The following is a 25327-nucleotide window of genomic DNA, read 5'->3' on the forward strand; positions in this document are numbered from 1 at the left end:
CAGGCAGCTTCTAGTCTGGGAGTGGAATGGGAAGGTGATAGGAGGTGTTGTCTGACTTTCCATCTGTTTTCTTTCTAGGTTATTTTTTATGGTTTAAGTTTTGGCTTTTGGTACTTAAATTACTTACAATTCCTATGCCCACTAGTGGTTCTCACACTCTTTGGTCTCAGGAACCTTTACAATTTTAAAAAATTGTTGAGGACAAAATGGCTTTTGTTTATAAGGGTTGTATCTCTCAGTATTTACTATATTAGGAATGTAAATTGAGGAACTAAAAAAACATTAACTTGAAAGCAAGAAGAGCAAGCCCATAATAAGATCATAGTTTTGTTAAAAAATAACTGTTTTCCAAAACAAACAAACAAAATTAGTGAAAAGAGTGGCACTGTGTACCGTATTTGCAAATCTCTTTAATGTTTGGCTTCATAAAAGAAATCTGGATTCTGATATGTATTTTTGCATTCAGTCTATTTTGATATGTTGATTTTGCTGCGGTATATGAAGAAAATCTGACTTACCCAAGTATGTTTTTGAGAAAGGGAAGTATATATCGCCTTTTCAGATAATTGTGGATATTTTTCTTTGATGCGACACTAAAACTTGACAAATGGTATTTTCTTAAAGGATATTTGTAATGTGGAATCTGAAACCAAATCAATGAGCTTTTCATACTCTGCTACATTAAAAACTGTTAGTTTATCTTGCCCTGAGAATAGGTCTTCTACCATTGTAATGGTTGTGCCATGTATAATGATTTTTTAACCTCTTGCATTGGTTATTTGGAAAATACTGGTTTACTGAGTTGTGTAGATCTCCCAAATGTTGATACATTTCATTATTTACTATTAGAAAATCATTTTTGTTAATATCTCCATAAGTCTCATCAGAGAAAGTGTTTAAATAATAGTCTACCATTAAGCTCCTAGTAGCAGATACAAGTTCTAATTTTCATTGAAAGCTCAGATTTTATCGGTGGCAATACCGTTAGTTGTTTTTCTTAAAGTGACAAGCTCACTGTTCAGTTTTTAAAAAAAATGTCTGCCAATTGCTCAAGTCTGAATAACCATATCTCCCTGTCAATCATTCTTTCAAGTAAAAATGATGTTCTTTGACTACAGTAGCTGTTTTTTTTTTTAAATTAAATAAATTGAATAAAAAAATAAAGTAGCTAGTTGAAGTTGCAACTCAAACAATTGCTCGGGTGCTTGTCTTTGAGACAGCTATGTACTTCAGTATGTAGTGGAGGTGCCCTAGGCATGTTTCATGTTTTGATGCAGAAAATATTAAAAAGACAGATACTCAAGGGTTGAAATTTATTAGTATTACTAATTCTTACTGCTTCATTAAGGGCATTCTTAAGTGAAGCTAACTTTGTAAATGAGTGTGTGTTGGTGGAGAATATAGTGATGATGAATGTAGACTGATGTTACTGACTTGATTTATGTTAAAGCACCAGCAGTTTTACCCATTATTGCTCTTGCAAGGTCAATGAAAATATCAACACAATGACAAACGAATATGATAAATTGGTATTATTTTGAAAACAGTTTTGACCTTGCAGAGTCCCTAAAGAGGGCTTGGGCCTGCCAGGGGTCAGACTAGATCTTTAGAACCATTTCCCTACAGCACTAAGTAAGGCTAAGCACCGCGAGAGCTCTTCCCTGTTAGTTCATCTCCTGGATAATGTCCAACATCTGATGCTAATGTCAGCTGCTGGTTAGATCCGCCTCTGTGATCTTCCCATCCGATGGGATACTATTGGGGCTGCATATTTAGCCTTACTCTTTAATGATAGATTATTGCTGTTGTAATAGAAGTACTACATGCACTGGGAAATAACAATTCAAATATTTCTTCTTGGTCTCGCACTCTAGCCCGAACTAGCAAAGATAACTAACTCCCTTTTACCATTTTTGCTCATGTTGTGTTGATTCACCCATAATTCCAACCATTGTTGACCTTGATTTCTTAGTTTGTTATCTCTAAGCAGTATCTGTTGGCTCCCACGTGAAGGAGGAGACATTTGGCTCCTTTGTATCATTGTTCCTCACTTACACTCCTGATTTTTGAGCATACATTTATATTTCTATTTTTGTTTCTAGTCCCTTTTGTTATGTTTGTGGCTTTGAATAATGTACTTAAATAGATTTCTGCTGAACTTACCATGGGCCAAAAGCAGACCAGAGTGTTTTCCAAAGGGAAGTGAGGGAGGAGAGGTTGAGTTACTCAGACCCAGTTTCTGCTTCCAACTTTACCTCCTAGATAATTCATGGCTCTTGCCCTGTGGCAGAATGTGTGAGAGATAGGAAGAGTCAACTGTTACAATAACTGATGATAAAATTAAGCAAGGGGGAAAGCAGTTACCAGTGATCACATTTGACTTCTCTTGATGGATGAGGAAATTGATGACCCCAAAGGAAAAATGAGCTACCCAATGTTATTTAGTTAAAAACAGAGTCCAATCTATCCTCTTTGCTATTCCAGTTGTACTGAGGACATCCCTGTAATTAACTGGGAATCGAAGCAACATGGTTTTATTAAGTTGATCATAGGTGGAAATGAGAATTTGTCAATATTGCATGTTCATAGCTTTTTATTATTTTAAAAATTAGAATCTTTAACTTTTTATAAGTTTGTCAATTTATTCATTTGTATGTGAAACAAATGCTATTTTTTGATAGTATGTTCTTTGTGGACTTTTTAAAGTATTGTTTGCTTTGAAAGACAGAAATTAAGTTCTGAAAAGATACACCACAGCCCTAGGAGTATATATAGCATTTTAAGTTTGCATTTCTGTTTAGAGTGGTTGAAACTGAAAGAAAATTCAGATGCAGAATTTTATTTACCAAATAGAGAAAAGAAGACCAGTCTTCTCTGGTCCAATTATATAAATTATGCATAATATTTAAGAGCAAGATCTGGTTTCCATTTCAGTTATTGATTTGAAATAGAGCATTCTGGCATCAGAAATGCAGACAGCCGGCATTTCCTGACTTAATTTATTCCCTCAGAACCAAGAAACAGCTTGATGTAGACAGTTTTATGTAAGATTTGTCACAGTTCCTGTGTGCTTTGGAAATGTTTCACTTTTCATTCAGTTTATTTCAGTTTTCTGTATGCTAAAACGTGGGCAAATACATTCTTAACAATATCATGGAAGCTTTGTGGTGTGAGTATTTAATTTGTGAAATTTGCTTTGACTTCTGTGAAAGGGATTGCTGGGCAAATAAAATATTTGACCTGAATCTGGCAAGTGAATGTCTTTCTTAAACACATTTTGACACTGTTCATGATTCTTCTTTCTCTAAAGAGGAGATGATGAAAATATAGCAGGTTCCATTTTCAGTGATTCATTAATCTTTGTATATATAACTTTTGGGACTATACTGAGATTATATATATATATATATATATATATATATATATATATATATATATATATATATATATAATAGAGATATAACCCAAAGATTAAGATAGTTACAAGATTAATGGAAGAAGGTAGAAGAGGAGCTTAAAAATAAATTTCATATACTAATAAATAAGTATATAAATTCTCTGTTACTTTTGTTAAGAACACTGAATATATAGAGAACCATATAGACAACAGATTGAGGACAAAAAATAGCAAGAACTAATAGTAGCACTGGATGGGGAAAAGTGGCCCTCAAATTCTGTGAGGCCCCCTGGCCACAGGTGAGAGGCTTACTTGAAGCTGACTCTAGATTTTCTTGGGAATGGAATCAATGTCACACTATGTCTTTAGCTTTCATCCTCAAAGCTAAAATTCATGGCTTGACCTTGTGAAATTTAGTTTGCTTTTAAATAAAGTAAGTGAAGAGAACGTAAACATTTCAAGCCAACACAAGTAATTTCTTAAGGATTATCCACCTCAAGTATTCATTGCTCTTTCCATGACTGCCAACTATTTGGGGATGGGTGTGTGTGGTGAGATGGGTGGGCAGTAAGAAGACAGCAGCTATGTTGTAGGTGGTGACCAAGCAGAGTCAGCTCTGGCAGAATGGAATTCAGCTAGACAGTGTAATTTGAAAGCAGAGAAAGCCCTTGAGGTGTGAAGTGCCTCTTCATTAGTGGGCTTTTGGGCTAAAGTGTAACTTCTTGAAATTGCAGATGTCTTTGGAAAGCATAATATTATAAGTCATCATAAGCCACTAACATTGACAGCATTGGATTATTAACTGGTCATCAGTTGGCCCTGGAGTCGATAGAACGTATGATGGCATATTTAGATAGAAAGTTGGGAGTCAGATGTGTTCTAGATTGGAGAACTGTGTGTGGGGGAGATGATTCTGTGAGGAATCGACTGGTGCATGTGGACAGGATGGGCTGCAACATGAGAAAATCTGATTTCTAGAAAAGAAAGGACAGGAATAGAGAAAAGAAAGTTTGTGGAAAATGTAGGTAAATATCTAACTCTCCTGGTCCCCCCCCCCCCACTTTGTTTTGCAGAGGTGGTTTTGCTAGATTTTTAATAAAAGAGAGACTAGCTAATATCTTTTAAAGCTCTAAAGGAAAGAGTCCATTTTGGGGGGCAGAGCAGAGTACTGGGAGTAAGAAATGCTATAATTATTCAGGCTCTTAAGTCTGTTAAGTAACAGCTGTGTGGTTTGCTTATTCTCTGGTCCCATGAATGATCCTGGGACCTGCTTTTATGTATTAGAACTTAAAAAAAAATACTAGCATTGATAAAAAGATCTATGAAAGGTTATTTATTAAAAACAGACTTACTGGTTTCCTACTGGGAAGTTTTCCATGCAGCTCTCGATTTTAAATTGCATTAGTGGTATCTATGTTTTATAGCCACCTCCTGCTCTGTCGCAGGCAAACACAAACCATCAAATGCCCACTTATTACCCGAAATCACCAGGCCCAAACTCTTCATTTTCTTATCACAGTTTATTGTTGTACATATGAGGTACCATGCTACTATCAGAATTATATCCAGGTTTTTTATTTTAAAAAACTCAGAGAAAAAAATGTTTCCAGTAATTATCATTCAATGTGAATGATGAGGATACTATAGCTATAAACATTGAAATAACCATTTCATTTCTTCCTGAGGAAGTTTCATATTTTAAGCAATGAAAAAGGAACTCTATACAAAGCTAGTTGAAAATCACATTATCTCTCATTCTTTTCTCATGTGTATTTATGTTACTTTCAGAAGAGCATAATAACCGGCTGGAAGATATAATGTAGAAAGTAGGCATGTTCTCTAGAATTTGATGTTGCCTTTCAGATATATGGAGTGGTCAAAATTCCTTTCAAAGGTTTGCTGCTCTCAGTAGCATAATACCTGTATTATGAGTGAGCACATTGTGGTATGATCTCTTCTTGTTTCTCCTCTCATTACACAAGCATCCAGTGTGTTTTTAACATTTCTTAAAGGGCAAACTGTGTAGTTGACTCAGTTTACCTAGATGAAATTATGCCAGTAGCTTGGGCTAGAAGTTTAAGTGCACATCTCATCCTTGAAACATAGCGTATCAGTTTTTCTTTTCTTTTTTATCAGTAGAAATGTTGTTGTCAAAATGAAAACATGATACTGTATGTAACTGCTGGGGCCTAGTCTCACTATGTTTGACCCTCTTAAGACGGTTTCTTAAATTAGTGGAGACAAAAGACCATGTTCATTTTCCCAGCATATTGAACATGTGCTGCTTCAAAACAGGCAGCATAAGCGTGAAGATTGAGTTTGACATATTTTTCCAAATGACTTTGATTTTGCTTTTCAGTCAGGGGTCTTAAAAACTGATTGTTTCTGCCAATAGCCTGTTTGTTGCAAAATCAGTGTGTCATTTGAGTTCATAACACTTAAAAATTTTCACTAATAATTATAATGTAATTTAAAAAATTTATAGTGAGTGGAAGGATCTCAAAATTTGTTTTCTAGTTAGTGAATCATCAATAGAGTTTAGTTTTACACATTAAAATGACAATGAAAATATCTGGGCATATCTTTTTTTTCTAATCATACTTTTGATAACATTTTACAAAGGCTTATGTAATCATAGCAGGGAATTTATTTACTACTTAATTTCCTGTGTGTACAGTATATTTAAAATTTAAGTAAATATAAACACAGGAAAATAAGCATGACATTTTATTTTTTGAATGTCTTATTAATCATATAATCATTAAAAATTTAAGTGTAAATATATTTTAAGAACTGTGCCTGGTTCATCTTTGTACTTCTTCCATTTAATTTAGTAGATAATCGCCAAATTTAACTATTTCCTATTGTCTTCCATAAGAATGATGTATGAAATACTCTAAAAAAATGGGATTCAGCTTTGCTTATATTTTTCTGCATTGTATCATTGCAAATATCAGATTAAAAATCATATATTAATTTGTTTTTTGTAATAGATCTCTACATTACATATTTTCATTCTGAATTATCTAAAGAAATGTAGTTTTTCTATAATTTAACATAAGTAACCCAATATATCATCTAGAGAAATTGTCCTTAGTATTCATTTAATAGGTTTTATGCTGGGGAACATTAAAAAACAGTTATTTACATTGTAAATCAATGTTTCTGGAGATGATACACACCTCAGATTCTATGCAAGCATTTCTATAGAACCAGTAAGGACTACTGGAGTTGATTTGCAGCTCAGAGAAAAGGGACATAAGTTGTCAATCATATATCTTTAGACACCTACAATTTGTGCTGTTAGAGGATTTGGTTAGTACACTTTAGATTATTGTTTACTGTTTTGGTATACTCAGTGTGTTTCTATTTCTCAACCAATGGCTTCACAACATATCTTTCAGTATAACAATTACGTTATGATAGAAAAGTTAGTAACTTTTGCATAAATGCACTAGACTATATGTATGAAAAATCACTTTTTTTTGCTATAGCACTTTTTTTTTTTTTTTTGGATGCAGATAAAGCTCATACGTAACTTTTCCAGTCTGCTCTAGCACAAATTGTAATTGACAATTCTTTCTAAATACTTCAGTGAATTTATATTTTGGCAAGCATTTTTGATGAGTATTACGCTTTGGCGTTTTATGCTACATTGTGATGCTTACTTTGCTTTTTTGTAGGACACTTTATAGAATCAAAGAATAAGAAAACATCGTACAGGCAAACAGTGGTCTAAAAATCTACAGAGACACAATCTTAGTTGATATATAAAAGTGTAAATATTACTACGAAATGGAACAGTTCTGCATCTGTGTTTGATATTTATACTGGTTGCTATTGATTTCCACATGAGTGCACAGTAGTCTGTAATAATCCCACAGGCTCAGACACCGGTTAAGAGAAAGGACCTGGGCCTCAAGGCTTGTAACTTTCTCTTTTTTGTTTCTAATCATCCAAGTGCCAGCACATGGAAGGAACTTTGTTCTTTTTTTTTGTTTTTTCTCATTTGAAGAGGTATATTTTTTTACACAGCCTTTTGGTAGCTTCTGGAAGCTTTGGGAGAGGTGAGCATTACAATGGGGGCCGAGTCTCGAGAAGTTTCCTCTCAGTGCTATCTCACTTTCTGCAGCTCCTGTCTCAGCCAGGCCGGCAGAGGATGCCCCAGTTTGTGCAGCAGCTTGGAGAGTTCCACGTTGTGATCACGATAGTAGCTGGACAGAAATGCTCTGCTCTGGGGCCAGAGGAGGAGATGAAAGGATATTTCATTTTGATTGTCAAAGTATATATTTTGTATACTTGGACGATATTTAAATCTGTATCAAGTACGCGGTACTGGTTTAAAACTGCTATAAAGCATATGGACTGTTTATTTAGCACAATATAAACACAGGGACTCTATTCTTCAAAATACATACTTTGCACATATAACGCTGTTTTTACTAGGGAAAGGGCTTTCCTACCAGATATGTGACCTATCTGTGCAGAGTTAAATGTTAAAACAACTAGACTGAGTTGCTAGAAATATAGCTGTAGCAACTGACTGGGCCTAATATTACATTCTATTAAAATCATCCTGGCTTTGGAGAAAGAGCTGGTTTGGTAAATCTATAAAATCAAATATTCTTTTGTCATCATTAATTTACATTTATATTTTAAATATAATATTTTCTTAAGAGATCTTTTAAGGCATATACAAAGTACTGACTGCTAAAACAGTACTTTGGTAAACCTTAAAAAAAGGTTGTAGGTAAACAAGGTAAACCTATAACCTGATATGTTTTATTATTTGACACAAGGAAGGGAAGGAATGCCCTGCAAACTATTCTGACTCACAAGGAGGCAGATTTCCCTTCAATAAAGACAAATAACTGAAATGGTCAGAAGTGGAAAGTGCTGATGGCATTTAGTGGGGTTTATATGCAGTTTAGATGACTGTTATTAGGAATGTTGTGAAGGGGGATTTCTGCATCTGTATCTGTAATCTCCCTGCTTTAGACTATTCTGAGATTTTTTAGTTGAGCTGAATCTTTAAAAAGTTTTTATTTAATTCCTGGTGTGCTGTTTGTTTTAAACACATAGAAAAATATTTCACCTTGTATTGATAATTTCACTATAACATAGTGATTTTTGCAGTAATTATGATCATTGGAACGAGACTGAACATTTGTACTATATTCTAACATCGCTGTGATCAAGGGAGAACCCAAACCTTTCTGTAGTTTATGCGTCAGTCTGTCTCATTTCTCTGTTTCTGGTCTTCAGTCATTAGCTCTAAACCACTGACAAGCCCAGCTGGCAGACCCAGGCCAGGGAACGGTATGGATAAATGATATTTCCCAGATACCCCACCCAGGGGCCTGCTCATCCTATGCCCTTTTTGCTGCCAGCCAGGTCTGGACTCCATGAATGAGCTCTAGGTCTTAATGCAGAGTCTGAGTTTCGAATTTACCCACTGTGTTCTCTCTTACCATCTCACTTTGCATTGTTCCTCTTTACAATGGAAGCCTTGTTTAGAAAAATAGCAGCCCAGGGCTGCCCAGCTCCTGCCAGCTTGCCCCCTAATATTTCCCATATGACAAAGGATTATCTAACATCTTAACTAACTTTGGAATTGAACCTTCTGGGTCCATATATACTACACATCCCTTTGGCTCGTACCTTTTAATACTGAGGATTATCTTACCTCAATTTATTGGCCTTTTTGGCATTATCTTCAAACCTCGCTGCTGGTATCAGGGCTGCTTTTGTAGTCACCCCCTGGTCCTGTGCCCCATTATGTGTGTATGTCTGTCCTCATAATCATGTCCCCATAATCAAGTACCCCTTCCTCTTGTTGCTCTGCTCCCTCATGCGGCAAGATAACTGATACAGGATTTGCAAAGTACACCATGCCCTATTTGAGAGTCTAATATGTTCAGGCCAGAAGTTACTAGGACAGAAATCAGTGATGTGCAGGATTCATCGTACACACATTACCTGATGATCATTCAAAGAGGGAACTATTTTAGATGGTGAGATCACAGATAATATATATGCTAATGTATGCTAATGTAGTCTACTTCATGAAAACTCGTGAAATTAACGTAATAAGAGGGAATAATAATAATATACACTTTTATCATATAAAATATGATAAAAGAAGGAATCACATAATAACTTCAATTATCAGGTTGTTTATTGTTTAAAGGATCTATCAAATGCTTTTGATTTGGAGAGGTGATAGACTTAGTGGTTAATATAAAATGTCAGTTTTTATTCCTTTCGTATAATATATTTTGATCAACAAAGTCAGAGTGGAAGTAGGCCAACAATGTTCTTAATTTCCAGGATGAAATGCATCCTTTGATGTTTTAGAGATACTTGTAGGGAAGGGTGCTGGTGTTTTTCTGTAGTAGAAGGAGAACAAGCAGTGTGTGATGACAGTTCTCCCTACTCTGATGTTCCACACGTTTATGTTTCTAGTACCTCCATGAAGTGTCCTGAGAGGTCACTATTTGTACGAAATCAGCTACTCTACTCCCTCAAGTAAACCTAGTATGTATGTGGTATTGTGATATAATAAGAAATACTTATTTGGTTTTTGTCTCTGGTTTCTGGCACAGAGCTCCTACAACCCTTGTAATTTCCTGAGTGACAGGGGTGAGAACAGGGGTGTCTTTTGTTATTTATAACAAGTTCCTTTAAACCTTACCTGAGTTTCTGAGTTTATGCTCATGAGGTGACTCTTATGGGCCCCTAGATAGCTTCATATAGGGGCTGGTTGCTAGAGGAACCAAACATGTAATTAGAGGGTTGGAACTTTCAGCCCCACCCTCTGACTTCTGGGGAAGGGGAAGGGCCTGGGGTTTGAGTTAATCACCTATGGCCAATTGCTGAATCAAGCATGCCTATGTGATGGAACCTCTATGATGCCTCAGGATTGGTAAATGCATCCATCTGCTCGGAGGATGGTACACCCCAGACTCCTGTGCTCAGGACCCTTCTGGACCTTGTCCTACATACCTTCATTTATAATAATAGGAAGTGACGTGTTTCCTTGTATTGTATGGATGGTTATAGCAAATTATGAAACCTAAAGTGGGGGTTGTGGGAACCCCTGGTTTGTAGCCAAGCTGGACAGAAGTATGAGTAACCTGGGAACCTACTACTTGCTACTGGAGTCTGAAGGGGGGCATTTTTGTGGGACTGAGCCCTCAACCTGTGGGGACTTTGCTATCCCTGGGTAGTTAGTGTCAGAACTGAATTAAATTGTAGGACAGCTAGTTGGTGTCTGCAAAAAATTATAGAAAACCCACACATTTGGTGTCAGAGGTATTTGAGAAAAAACATCTTAGGAATGTATTACGTTGTTGAGAGGTACGGAAATACTGATATCCTGAAAAGTTATGTTTTTCTCATCTTTCTCTACCACCAAATTTAGTATTATGTCCAGTATGTCTGTGTTTGATAGGAGTAAAGTGAAATGCTACGAAAGATGTTCTAGTGTCTTCTAAATGTTTTAGTTTTAATAAATATATAGAGAAATAGCTTTGACATACATGAAAACAAGGTATTTTATATTACTGTGTTGAAAGACTTTGGAAATCACCCTTGAATATTTATGTATAAGGATTGTTTTCATAGTGCTTTGAAGGTATATTTTAATAATCCACTGAAGAAAACTGGAGTTCTGAGAATGCAATTTGTTCATCAAAACAACAGGAAGAGCCCACACAATGCCTTTTCGATAGAATTTAATTATGAGCTTAGTGAGGACAGGCCCGATCTCTATCAGGCTGGAATAAAAAAAAAAGGTCCTCAGAGTCTTCAAGTATTAAAAAATACTCAGATAAGTTCAGACCATGTTAGGATTCTAAGACCACTATAGGATTCTTAGTTAACATAATGTATTAAACATTGTGGGAAAACAATACCAAATAATATTTAAATTCTTTAGTTAAAAATTTTTTTTTCACACAGTCAACCTACTTGCATTCTTATGTCCATACTGTATGTCAACTGGATTGATTACAAAATCAAAACAGTTAATAAATTTTAATATGTGTGAAATAAGCATTAAACTAAAACAAAATAGGGTTTACAAACTGGGAAAATGGTAACATTAAGTGATCACCATGTCACTATTCTGAACAGAATAAACATGAGGTACTAGACACCTACTGCAAAGTTTGGTTTCTCCATTCTCCAGAGCCTAAATTATCTGCTAGTATGTTAAACATTTGGGAAGTATATTCATTCTTTCATCTTATTAGCCTATTAGTGGTTCCAAGCTTAGCCTACCAGTAGTTAATATTATTATGCAGGCCACCCTTACTACTATAGAGTGACTTAGGCAGTGGAAAAAAAAATCTTTTGGTCCTATTTTCAATTTCCAGTTGATGTATTTCCTGTCTTGGTTTCAGTTAACATTTTCAGTGCTAAAATTTCTGTGTATCATTCTCCTTGGAATGAGATGTTGCCTTCTTTGTTCTGACTCAAAATGGCAAATTCTATTGTTTTCCTTTATTCTTACATGACAGGTAATATATCACTGGAAAAATCCAAACAAGCAACCTGGATGCATTCAAGTTCAAATGTCACTTTTAATTTTTATAAAGAATGGATTTTTACTTTGATCACTTTTCTAAGAAACTTGATTTATTATTATTTATCACTTTGCTTACTTAGTTTGTATTTTTAAGCTCTGTACTTACATCAGGATCCATTGGAGGGTATTTTCTTCCTTTGCTCTTTCCAAGGCATTTTGTTTTACCTTCTTCCAGTAACTGACACCAGAAACCTTTATGAGAATCAAACCTAAAATAATACAAAATACAAAGCACAAAAAAGTATTTTTTTTAAAGTTATAAATTATTTTATTACCACAAAAGGGCAGAATTTTGGGAATAAAGAAGGGGTGGGAAGGTAAACCTTCTTCTAAAATTTTCATATGAAACTTTTGCCCTGAGTAATTATTGGTTAGTCAATTAAATTTTTTTCTTTTTTCTTTTTTAAACTTTTTTTTATTGAGTTACAGTCAGTTTACAATGTTGTGTCAAATTCCAGTGTAGAGCACAATTTTTCAGTTATACATGAACTTACATATATTCATTGTCACATTTTTTTTTTTGCTGTGAGTTACCACAAGATCTTGTATATATTTCCCTGTGCTATACAGTATAATCTTGTTTATCTATTCTGCATGTGCCTGTCAGTATCTACCAAAAAAGTATTTTTAAAGCAACTTATAAGATATAATGACCAAAAACATTAATCTTTTTATTTGGATAGTAATCTATAACCAGGGAAACTGGCATGTTTTTTGACCACATCACTTTGCATAAAGTCTTTTGGCATATTTCTGAATTCTCAGTCCATCTGTCATATTTGTGAGTTTGCCAGATTCCTAATAGAAAAATTGTCAGCAGAAGGTCTGCTATTAATAGAAATTAATAAGCCTACCTCCTTCATCTGGAAGGAAAAAGTTTTATAAATTGCAAGCCTCGTCTTTCCCTTTGCAGGGTTTAAAAATGACAAGTTAGTCTTCATCCATATCTATGGATTTACATAGTACTTGTACCATTCAACTGTAGGGTAATAGAAGAGAGAGGGTTTTGGTGTGCCACGGAGTGAATAATTTTAGGATTCTTTAGTTATAATCCAGTTAATTTTTTTCCAGAGCCACTTTCTTATTTTGGTATTCTGTATTAAAGTAGTAACACCCAGAAATGAGGATTTTCATGGCATAATTATAATCAAAATAATAGTAGCACATTAAATTTATATTTCACTTTACCCAAGTATTTCATATAACCCTTTCTTACTTGAGCTCTCCTTATAACCTCTTGACGATATGGAGTATAGGATTTGTCCCATTTAATGGCACTTAGAATAGTGTTTGGCTCTTTGTGAATGTTCACCAAATGTTAGTTAAATAAAAAATGAAAAAGAAGGAAATGTTTGTCAAGGTTTATTTATTTTGGACTATATGCATTTTCAGTATGCAGGTGATGACTCAAGTTTAGGCCTCCAGACCCTAGGTCCAGGGTCTTTTCTTCACTGGTCTCTGGGTATGTTTTGTATTATCATTCATTATGAAAAAAATAATAATTTCTATGCTTGAATATAGAAGTGAGAGTAGCAGTCAACAATGAGAATTCTTTCATGTTGCTTTTGTTATTCAGTGATTCTGCTGCTCTAATTTCTTCTTCATTAGGGAGAATTATCATTTAGGGCCACTTTTTCCTTTTGTCTTTAATCCATATTACTTCTCAGAATACTGATTCTAACTTTTTCTTAAAACTACAGTGTGAACAATGAGCAATGGAAAATTGAAATAAAAACATTTAAATTAGCATTAAAACATGAAGTATCTAGGGATAAAAAAGAATGAAATTTTGCCACTTGTAGCCACATGGATGGACTTGGAAGGTATTATGCTGAGTGAAATAAGTCAGACAGAGAAAGACAAATACTGCATGATATCACTTATATGGGTAATCTAAAAAATACAACAAACTAGTGAATATAACAAAAAGGAAGAAGACTCACAGATGTAGAGAACAAACTAGTGGTTACCACTGGGGAGAGGGAAGTGGGGAGGGGCAAGATAGGGTAGGTGAGTAAGAGGTACAAATTATTAGCTATAAAATAAGCTACAAGGATATATTATACAACACAGGAAATACAGCCAGTATTTTATAATAACTATAAACTATAAATGGAGTATATAACCTTTAAAAATTGTGAATCACTATATTGCACACCTGTACCTCAACTATACTTCAATGAAAATATTATAGCCACTTTGGAAAATTATATGACCCACCAATCCCATTTCTAGGTATTTACCTAGAAGAAATGAGAATATATGTTCACACAAAGGTCTGTACACAAATGCTCACAGTAGTTTTGTTCATAATAGCCCCCAAATGGAAACAATCCTATGTCTGTCAACTGGTGAAAGGCTAACCAAATTGTGATATATCTGAAAATTGGAGTACTGCTTAGCAATAAAAAAGAACCTAGTTACTGATAAGTGTAACAACATGGAGGAATGTCAAACGCATTACGCTAAGTGAAAGAAAGAAGAGTGGTTACTAGGGGTCAGGGGTGAGCAGAAAGGATTGACTGCAAAAGTGCATGAGGAAACTTTTTGGATTAATGGAAATGTTCTATATCTTGATTGTGATGGCATGTATACAACTGTACATGTTTGTCAAAATTCATCAAACTACAATTAAAATGGGTAGATTTCATTATATGTAAATTATACATTAATAAAGCTGATTTAAAATATACTGTGATTGTGTGATTTGGAGTTGTTCTGCAGCTAATCTTGTAGACTATAACTAAAGCTGTGTGAAAAGAAGGCAAACCTCCATTTCTGCCTCTGCACTGCTTTGGGTATTAGAGACGCTAAAGGATTACTCACATCCCACTTATGCAAAGCCCGTTTCTGCTCATTATTAAAGCAATTGTGTGAGATCAGGACACAACATGATATGTCTTCATGTTGTTTATACTGTTTTTGGAGTCAGTAAGGCAACTGAATAAATTGTTTCATGCTCAGAGACAGAAGAAAGGAGAGCATTAATAAAGACTATGATTGAAATAATCTATACATGAAAGCTGGAAAGCTCTAATACAACAGCATTTCTGGAATTCTGCTATTGATGTAGTATTTTTCCTGAACATTTTGTCTTTAGTAACTTCCATAATTGAATTCTGACTGATTTGAAGTATTCAAGTGATAAAATTTAGAATCCAGACCAGCTATTATAATTTTTTTAAATTAAAATACCTAACTATAGATTCATGTGTGAAACATGCACCATGCCTTATGTTAAAATGAACAGCCTTCTGACAGAATATTTCTTTAAGAAACACTAAACTTTACACATATTAAAGTTAAAAATCAAAAGAGAAATAGGTTTTTCTTTCACCTCTGCTAATTGATTACGTCTCATGCAGTGGGCTGTCATGCTCAGTTTTACTGAAAAAAATGTGTGCATGTGTAGCTGACACCTAGCCCAGATATCTGTATGCATAGGTTCGCAGGTGGCGGTATAAGTGTATCACAGTGGAAATGAAAAGGAGGTGAATGTAGAAGGGAGATCATATTTATTTTCCAGGTGGCCTGAAGTAGAAGGTGGAGGGATTAATGCTGATGAAGGATCTTGTGAGTTTGAGGACATAAGCAATTTAGAGCCCCTGTGAAGAAGCATGAAAGGAGATGGAGAAAGATCTTCTCCCACATCTGTTCAGATTAGCCTCAGTACTACTGCAATGTGGCAGAACAGCAAGGAAGCCTTTCTGTGTTGGCTGTGGCAGCTAGTTATTTCACACAGACACTAGTAATGGCTAGGACCCTCCTTTAAAGGCTTTCAGGAAGTGAACATTTTGGAGAAAATTCTATGTGCTGTTGAGTGTCTCTCCATGGTTACCCCTTCTTGGAGGTAGGGATACTTTATCATTGTGTCCCCAGAGTCTTGCACATAATAGTCATTCAATAAATCTTTGTTGAATTAAAGAATAAAACTAGAATGGACTGGTTCTTAAGTTTGTGGAATATCACCTGGGGACGTCTAGAAATAACTGGAAGACACTTATGGGCAGGGACAATCAAGATTCTCCAATGATTCAGCCTCCAACTGGTAATATCTCTATGTTAATGAAAATGTGACTTTAATTTTACTCTTGGGAAGGTGAATCCCAGGGAGCATTTAGATTACACTTAGAAAGTTCAAGAATGTTTGAAATATCTTTAAATTGAAATAACATGTCTGTGAAAGAATACTGAATTGCAAATAGTGCAAGTAAATTTCAAAGCCAAAACACCATTATTTAGGTGTTACTAATATGGAACAAGCACAGAAGTTTTTAAAAGTCTGTTCCCTCTCTATAAACAGAATTTTATGATGTAATGAACCATTTTACTGATACATATTTTATTTTTAGCAGCTGTTTTAGAAAAATTGAACTATAGTCAGTTTACAATGTGTCAATTTCTAGTGTACAGCATAATAGTTCAGTCATGCATGTATATACATATATTCGTTTTCATATTCTTTTTCATTATAGGTTACTACAAGATATTGAATATAGTTCCCTGTGCTACAGTAGAAACTTGCTGTTTATCTGTTTTATATATAGTAGTTAGTATCTGCAGATCTCGAACTCCAATTTATCCCTTCCCACTTCCTTCCCCCACTGGTAACCATAAGTTTATTTTCTGTATTTTAGCAGCTTTTTTGAGATATAATTTACATATCATAACACAGATTTTAAGTGTACATTTCAGTGATCTGTAGCAGATTTATATAGCTGTGTAGTTTTAGAACATTCCAGTTTTAGAACATTTCCACCTCCCCCTCCAAAATTCCTTGGAGCCCACTGAAGTTAATCCCTATTGTCACCCCCAGTCCTAGGCAAGCACTCATCTGCTTTCTTTCTCAAAATTTATCTCTTCTGAACATTTCCTTTTTTTTTTTTGAGGTGTGGATATGCCAATTTTTTAAAAATCTGTTAACCAGATTGGTTCCAGGTTTTGGCTATTATGAATAATGCTGCTGCGAACAAGTCTATGTGGACGTAGATTTTCATTTCTTTGGGGGTAGATTCCTAGGAATGGAATTGGATTAGTTATATGCTTCTGTTTAATTTTTAAGAAACTGCAAAACTGCTTTTCTAAAGTGGCCATATATTATACATTACCTTCAGTAACATATGAGGTTTCCAGTTTCTTTACATTCTTGCCAACATTTGGTATTGTCTTTTGGATTACAGCCATTCTAATGGTATTTCAATGTGATTTTAATTTGCATAGTGCCATGATTACATATTTATTAATGCAAACTGACAGTGTATCTGGAGATAGATTCTTTTTATAATAGTGTCTGAGACAACTTAAAAAGCTGATTTTAAGGTTTCAGTTTTTTAAAGGAAGTACTTTCTGTTATACTATTCATTAGTAAAAATTCACAATATTGTTTTTCTCTAGTTCTAACGTCTTGTGCCAATATGAAGAGCCTAATAGATTGGCACTGTAGGCTTCAGAGGACTCCTGCCTCACTTGCTGAGTGACTTTGAGCTTAGGTTTTCTGTGCCCTGGTTTTGGAAAAGGAGCAAATAATTCCTATTACATAGTGTTATGAAGCAATACATATGAAATAGTTAGAACTTATAAATGTATACTGATTTTGAAATGCTATAATCACTTTTAAAAACAAATTTGTAAGAAATTGGAATAAAAATTATTTTTTTTATTGCTTAGCATTTCTAGTTGCTGTTTCACAGGTTGTCTAGAGACCCAACAGATTTTCGCTACAATGGGTACTGCTTTTGCTATTAAAAAAAGTTTTAATTGGGCACAATTTTACTCAAACTCATCTGAAATGGGAAAGAATTCCCATTGATTAGAATATTAATTTGGTTGCCAGGGGAAGTGATACTAGAAACAAGTGAAGCAGCTTCAGTTCTTTATGATTTAGTTAAGCCCCATCCACAGAACAAAACAAAATAAAGACACAATCTTCATTCAGCTCCTGGCCTTAAAATCCTTACTGTTCATTTATTAGTTTTCATAGTAAATTATTATTAAAAATTCATATAACTCAGTCTGGTTTCATTCATGCTAATAAAGAGGTTAAATCACTGAGAAATAAAGATGTCTGGTTCAGGTATTTAGCTAACTAGTATTTGTAATTGTGAAGTGGTCATTGATGACTAGATATAATTGTGAATGGATATATTCATGGGAAAAATAAAAGTTTATAGTTTTCATTTTAGTTTATACAAATTAGCGAAATTCTATGCTGAGCATTATTTTTCCTATTTTTTTCTTAAATGATTAGACCGTTTTGAAACACTTGATGATACATAACATGCAAGCTAAAGTAATGTCAGTTTATCAATTCTATTTATAATTTAGAGATTAAGGTTATATTGAACAAGAATTATAAAATGTAAATTTACGTAATTGAATGAGAAAGTTCCCATTTATATATTTTAAAGCTTATACTGCTTATTTCAGATCACAACCACACTCAAGAAAATCAGATTTTTTTTACATCTTCAATATGTCCTCTAAAATCCTTGATGACGGCACTAAGTGATTTTAAGATATTTTAGACTACCCATGACTGTATGAACACTTTCTGTAGTGATTGTGAAAAGGAATAAATAACACTCTTAACAATGGAAATTTATTGCTGTTTTTCTTGAAAATACTTCTGAAACTGGATTTCTTTTTTAGTATTAAAGATAATAAGTTTATAGATTTCTTAAATTGGAGTACTCTTTTATGCCAAGATTGCATGGCAAACCTTTGCACAGACCTAGTTTCATTCATTTATTCTACTGTGTGCAAAGAACTGGATTTATGTGGTTAGTTGAGAATTCATATCTGTTTGGAGTTCAGTATATTCTTAGAGGACTTTAATTTTTTAAAGCAGCAAAGAGGTAGTTTTCATCACTAGTAGGAAAAATATGAAGCAACAAATGTCATTCCTGAGAACATACATTTAATGCACCCAGTCATCTCCAACACGTCCGACGTACCACAGAAACAATTTACCTGTACAGTTACTTCAGTGAGAGTAACTAAATTTTAAGGGCAGGATTCAGAGTAACTGCAAAGGGCATGGGTGAAGGAGGATTTAGACCTAAGTCAATGACAGGAAATTCCAAATATTCTACAACAGGTACACTGCTGGTTTTTACAAGGTGTGTCAGGCCAACGGATTGACAGGAAAGCATAAAAAGAAACTGAATGGCAGTACATTATCTCTATCAGCAGGGTGAGTGACTGGGCAGCCCTGTGGGACCAGATACTGTGGTTTCAGAGACTACACACATCTTATCTTGCTGCTTCACCCACTGAGCCCCCAACCAGGCTAGACAATCACATAAGGGGTAATTTTAGCCAGGTACATCCCAGGTGCAAAGTGACCCACGGTTCTTTGTATATAGTATGTTGCTTTGATACTAATTTCTCTTAAGTTTACACTCCCTTAACTTGGCAGTGGCAGTGAATAAAAAGCTTGCCGCTGAGATGGATGCGAAGGGGACAAATCCACAGCATGCAGGTCAAGGACCATTCCGTAAGAAAAAGAGATTATGTCTTTTTGGAATACTCCACTCCTTCTTCCTGAAATACAGTGCTTTGCTAGATACTCTATAAAAAAAAGACCACCCAAAGATAAGCTAACTTGAAATAGAAAACTGTTTAGAAAATAAAAGCTTTCTTTTCTAAGAGATCCTTAAAAAGATACAAAGCAGAAAGTGGACTTGAATTGCGAATTGAAGCAAAAATCACTCGGCTTTCTTTAAGGTCAAGCTGAAAGTTAAATACCTGAGGCTGGTGTCTGTGTTAGTACTTCAACTAAGCTCTACAAAGCTCTGATAGTACTCACACGACAGAAAACACAGAGGTCAGACGGTTAATAGTAACAACAAAGTAAATGACTCTTAGGAGGGAAGCTCAAAACTCAAGTACCAACTATTCCTTTGTTCTTGAAATCAAAATGTCTCTCTTATGTCTCTACATATGATTTGTGCAAGATGTACGCAGTATTTGATGTTTTTCTGCCAATCTTTTACTGTAAGGGGTGGTGAAAGGAATCCTGCCTCTCACTTTCTAAACTGCTGTAGCATAAAGAGTGCGATGAAAAGAGGGTATCAGTTGACCTATAGAACTGCACTTTATACTGTGAAACACAATGGATGAATTCCACAATAGAGTCTTACCTGGTTTCTTTAAAGCTCAGTCTATCACTCTAAAATTAAATATATATATATTATAGTGAGAGCCAGGCCCACGGCTCATCCAACTCAGGATCTAACAGTTAACTTGTTCCAGTTGCATATGAAATAGGAACAAAGGCACCCTCGTAACTGATTGGCAACCATTATAAATGGACAAAGCAAGGTGGAGGTCTGATGTAAAATGCCAGACCAAGTCCAGAGTGAGGATTAAGGTGAGGTAAGAGAGGCATCCACTCTCAGGCATCTGTAGAGTCCTGACAGGGAGTGCCTGCTTAAATCCTAGTGCCTCTCTTGCCTCACCCTGGTCCCCACCCAGATGAGAGTTGATTACCTAGGAAATTTAGATGGAACCAGTGAAAGAAAACCAAACAGGAGCTGAAGCTGCTGAGGCCTGACAAGGTCAGACCTACAGTGGGAAAAGACAAGGAAACAATGCAAGAATGTGTAAGAGTAATCATAGCACATTTGTGTCTGCCTATTCAGTCATCTATTGGGCTATTTCTTGCTGTATGACATTGTTTTTGAAAATTACACGTAAGAGAGAGGAGTTCATAAATCACCCTTTTATACTTCCAAGACGTCCCAGTATTGTCTTTTAAATAGACTCAGACTTATTTTAAGTAGCCTCTTATAAGATTAGTTGTAGTCTTAAGAGTTACAACAGTTTTGTTCCTCTACTTTCCTTCCAGGGGAAATCTTTCATAGTTAGAAATCAATAGAGGATTTTGGACATTTCTTTGCCACACTGTTGAAATGTTCTTTCCCAAGTGGTTAAGGTCAACTGGAAAATAATCAGGAGGTAAGGAACAGCTAACTCAACAGTTGCATCACCAAACTACAGTTTCTTGAAAATCAGGTCTTTGCTGAAACTTCAATAAATTAATTAGAATATAAACTTACGTTAAAGCTTCTGAGTAATTATAATGAGGAGAAACGCCTAGAAACTTCTGGACTTCATCCATCACAGTAGCAGGATCTGTTCTTAGCTGTTGTCCATCGATAATTAGCAACTAAATTACCAAGGAAATAAAAAAAGACAATGCACATTGAAAAAAGACATGTCACCGTACAATAAAAAAAATTCTGCACTCTGAATTTATTCAATGAGAGACACTGTACCAAGGGGATTTACATGCGTTGTTGTTAAGACATAACCAGGCCATCCTCATTAATGACCTGGAATAAAAAATAAATCACACTAATGAAATGCACTCATGTTTTGTAGTCTGAGGAGTCCTGCAAACACAATGAAAACAAAAAAGCCATTTGAAGGTACCAAGAGAACTTAAGAATTGGGACTACAAAATCACAAGCGGAAACCAAGTTTAAAAAGAGACAAAAAAAAGATTCAAGTCGGGAAGGAGCATTGTAGGAAACGAGAGGTTATAAGACCAGGTACAGTGAGACTGAGGACTGTCATTTTCTGTGATTCCATTCAAAGGAGAAGCACTGTAAAGTTTTTAGAAAGCTTTGAAAATCCATTTGGAGTAAAAGATAAGACTCTCAGAGAACCTGAAAGGGAATGTAAGTTCCTCAACAGACTTAAAGTAGGAATTTGCTTATTACTCTGATGAAGAAAGGGGATGAACTAAGCAAGATAAAATGCCAGGAGCCTGGATGGAGGACCATAAAGCTTGGAAGGCAGTTCTTGCTTATACCTCTTCTCCAATATTTCTATTTAGTTTATACCAACATCGTTCAATAGAATTTTCTGCGATGATGGACATGTTCTCCAGCTGTGGTGACTAACAGGTCACTACTGAGCATTTGAAATAGGGCTAATGTGATTGAGGAACTTAATTTTTAATTTTATATAATTTTAATAAAAATTTAAATAGCCATATATGGTTGCATATATGGTATCACTTTGGATAGCATGGCTCTAGACACATAGGCATACCCCATGACTGATGTGACTGGACTGCTTTATGCAATCCAATGTAGGGGCTAATTTTGTAATCTAGGCAAAAGAGGGAAGCAGGGAAGCCAAAAAAAAAACAGAGGACTTATGAAAAATTCAGCAATGTGGTTCAAAGGGAAATAATGGCACTTAATTAAGCAAAACAGTGTTTGCCTTGTTAAGAGATTCTCAAGCTTTATTCTCAGAATAAGAATCAGGAGTATCACGCTTCTGAATCTCTTTACAATCAGGAAAGGTATGCACTAGAAAATAGGACAGGGAGAATTATCCTGAAATACTTCTAGAGAGAAAATTAGATAGTTTTTTATTTTTTTTTTAACCTCTGCCGATATTCTTTGCCAGGGTCTCATTTACAACTAAAGAGTAAAAGCTAGTAATGTTTTATTGAGTAAAAATTTCCTCTCTCCTAGAGGCAAAGTCATCAACTTAATGAGATTGTAACATGATGTAAATTCTTATTGCTCAATACCTGAAAGGGAGGGAAATAAACAAGCCATCTCTCGATGTGGCTGGCATACCACCCTGGGACCAAGCATCTCTTCTGCAAGGCTCTAAGCTCGGAGGGTGCACGGGGCCCGGCTGAGATCACTTCGTAGAAGCTGAACTTCAGAGCTGCGGGGTCTTCATGTGATCGCTGATGCTATGATGAAAAGGTGGATAATGAAACTAACTTGAACCCTAGGTATAAATAATTAAAAACCAATCTCTGTGACAAGTCACAAAGCTAAAGGAAGGAGTGCCTCTCTGCTGGAGAGTTACTTGTTTTGCAATTAATAAAGGATGGAAATGTTTGCTTGGAGCATCAGGACTTAAAATTATGACGCTGATGAGAATGTATTTTTGAGAACTATTTGGTTGAGGTGGAATTCCTGATAAGGATTCCTTCACCAATTTTACGGAGTCATTTCCTTCGTGTATATATTTTATTCTGCAAGTAAACTTTTGAAAGTTGCATTAATGCCCTCTTTTCGGCCCATAAGAAATCATTTGTTATGTCCAGTGAATATCCTTAATGCACAGAGCACTCTACCAGTTCTGCCAGACAGTTTTGCTCCATCTGGTAATGCAGTTTTAGATTAGAAAAGCCCTATCAGCCATATAAATGGAGAAACTACTGAAAACTCTGACATGTTCATTATCTGAAATCCACAGCTTTTATCAGGTACTACCTAGCATCTAAAAGCCAAGGTTATTTTACCTAATGGTAACCTTCACGATGAATCAGAATCACTTATTGTACAGAAAATGCAGAAAGCAGCAATCCAAATAGGAAAGTGTTTCATGATAGCTCAGGCTAAGGCCCAGGGGTTTGAGGAAATCACCTTTTCCCTAAATTGACCAATAAATATTCAGGCTTAGTGGTGGGTTTGTGGATGTTTTTAACACATTGAGTTGAATAGCAAATTTGCCGCAATTGAGATTCAAATTACTATACTACAAACTCTACTAAACTTTGTTAAGGCCTGCGTTTTGCCACTGTGGAGTGATTTATTTGTAATATTTAGGACATTTTGTTAGCTTGCAGCCCTGAAATTCCTTTTTCAGCAAATTCTCAATTTTTCAAGGCTAAGTGGTTGCCACACTCCAATTTTCTTCTTTCTCTTTGAGTCAATTAGGGCTTATTTCTCTTTTCTCCAGATACCCAGTGGAAAAGGTAAAAGGTGCAAGATCAAATCAGTCAGTTTGCAATTTGCTGTATTTTTGACTTGATGGCTCCAGGAGTTTGGCATGACTGATTAGTGTGGAATTGTGATTTTGGCTTTCCGGGATGTCTCATTCCCTGTTATGCAGAGTATTATCAACATGCCTATCTAAGATCCCATTTGCTTTATATGACCTTTTCCCACTCTGTCCCAGCCACAAAACCTTTCCTGACAATCTTCTTTCTTTTGTGAACCTGGGGAAACTGTTTTTTTCTTTTTTAAACATTTTTTTTTAAGTATAATCAGTTTACAATATGGTGTGAATTTCTGGTGTATAGCATAATGTTTCAGTCACGCATATACATACATATATTCCTTTTCATATTCTTTTTTATTATAGGTTACTACCAGATATTGACTATAGACATTGTATGTGCTATACAGAAAAAGCTCATTGTTTATCTATTTTATATGTAGTAGTTGGTATCTGCAAATCCCAAATTCCCAGTTTATGCCTTCCCATCCCCTTTCTTCCCTGGTAACCATGAGTTTGTTCTGTATATCTGTGAGTCTGTTTCTGTGGAAAAACTGCTTTTGTTAAATAACAAAAGGACCCCATGCTGAGAAACTTTATTCTCTAATATCGACTGTCAGGGATGGAGATGTTTGAAATCAGTGAGGATGGAACCTCCTGCTCTTGCCTGGAGGATCAGAGCTCTGTGGGTCACTTTGATACAGAGAAGCAGCCTTTTTTGCAACCCCTGTGCAGTTTCAGATAAGAGATTTTTGGACATAACATTCCGCATTTATCTTAACTTTATAGTTTCCAAGGAAATAGGACCCTTCGTCTGCTTTTCAGCCCTGACCTCCCTATAACCCCTTGGACACACAGCCCTGCTTGCGCTATCAAATATTCCAATTTAATTTTACCTAAATTTTCCCCCTTACAAATCCTTCCCTTTTTTAAGGAAATGCCCAATAGTTCTAGTGTTCAGGCTCCTCTGCTGCAGCCTGTTAATATACCTAACTTGTGTCCCTGGTGGTCTTTATTGGGTGGGCTTTATCACTCTGTAGAAGTCTGTCACTTAATACTTTCTGATTTATACACTGGTTATTTTTACATATTTCTCCAATTAGACTGAAGGCAATCTTGAGCACCGCATCCATATTTATTAATTTACCTTCAAATCACACTTAGAACAATACTTTGCACAAGGAGGTCATTAAAATAATTGAATGAATGGATGAACACATGGACATTAGGAAGGTGGTTTTTAAATTACAAAACACGAATGATAATTAAGGATCCTAAAGACTAAAGACACTGACTGTTAATTTTGTTATGTTCTTATATTTAATTCTGACTGCTTTTTATTGAACTTTTTCCATTTGATGATTAATAAAATATCACTAGGACAGTTTTTTCATGTTATTTTTAATGATTTATTAAAATAAAAATGTATTTAATGTACAAGTATTATGATTAGAGTCTGTTAAATTATTTCAAAGTGATTGTTTCTGTGCTAGGTTCTGACCAACATCAGAAATATAACAGCAATGAGTATATAAGAAAGAGGCTTAGAACAGGGGACAATGGGTGGGCTTTCAGTATGACAA

The 25327-nt window shown here is 35.2% G+C and overlaps 1 protein-coding gene across 2 annotated transcripts in view; it reads right to left on the minus strand.

The window, feature by feature from the left end:
• Positions 1–4898: 4898 nt before the first annotated feature.
• Positions 4899–25327, minus strand: part of LOC105067137 (N-deacetylase and N-sulfotransferase 3) — a 134172-nt gene continuing 113743 nt past the window's right edge. The window contains exons 10-13 of one of the 2 annotated variants that reach the window (XM_074341689.1): positions 22537–22707; positions 21047–21156; positions 12094–12196; positions 4899–7626 (exon numbers count right to left, since the gene is read on the minus strand). In XM_074341689.1, the coding sequence (XP_074197790.1) occupies positions 7600–7626; positions 12094–12196; positions 21047–21156; positions 22537–22707 (411 nt within the window). In that variant the 3' untranslated portion in view covers positions 4899–7599. Of the gene's footprint in view, positions 7632–12093; positions 12197–21046; positions 21157–22536; positions 22708–25327 lie in introns of both variants that reach the window. The other variant, XM_010952609.3, reaches the window with a different exon arrangement.

The sequence above is a fragment of the Camelus bactrianus genome, chromosome 2, assembly GCF_048773025.1.
Source record: "Camelus bactrianus isolate YW-2024 breed Bactrian camel chromosome 2, ASM4877302v1, whole genome shotgun sequence".
Taxonomy (NCBI): Eukaryota; Metazoa; Chordata; class Mammalia; order Artiodactyla; family Camelidae; genus Camelus; species Camelus bactrianus.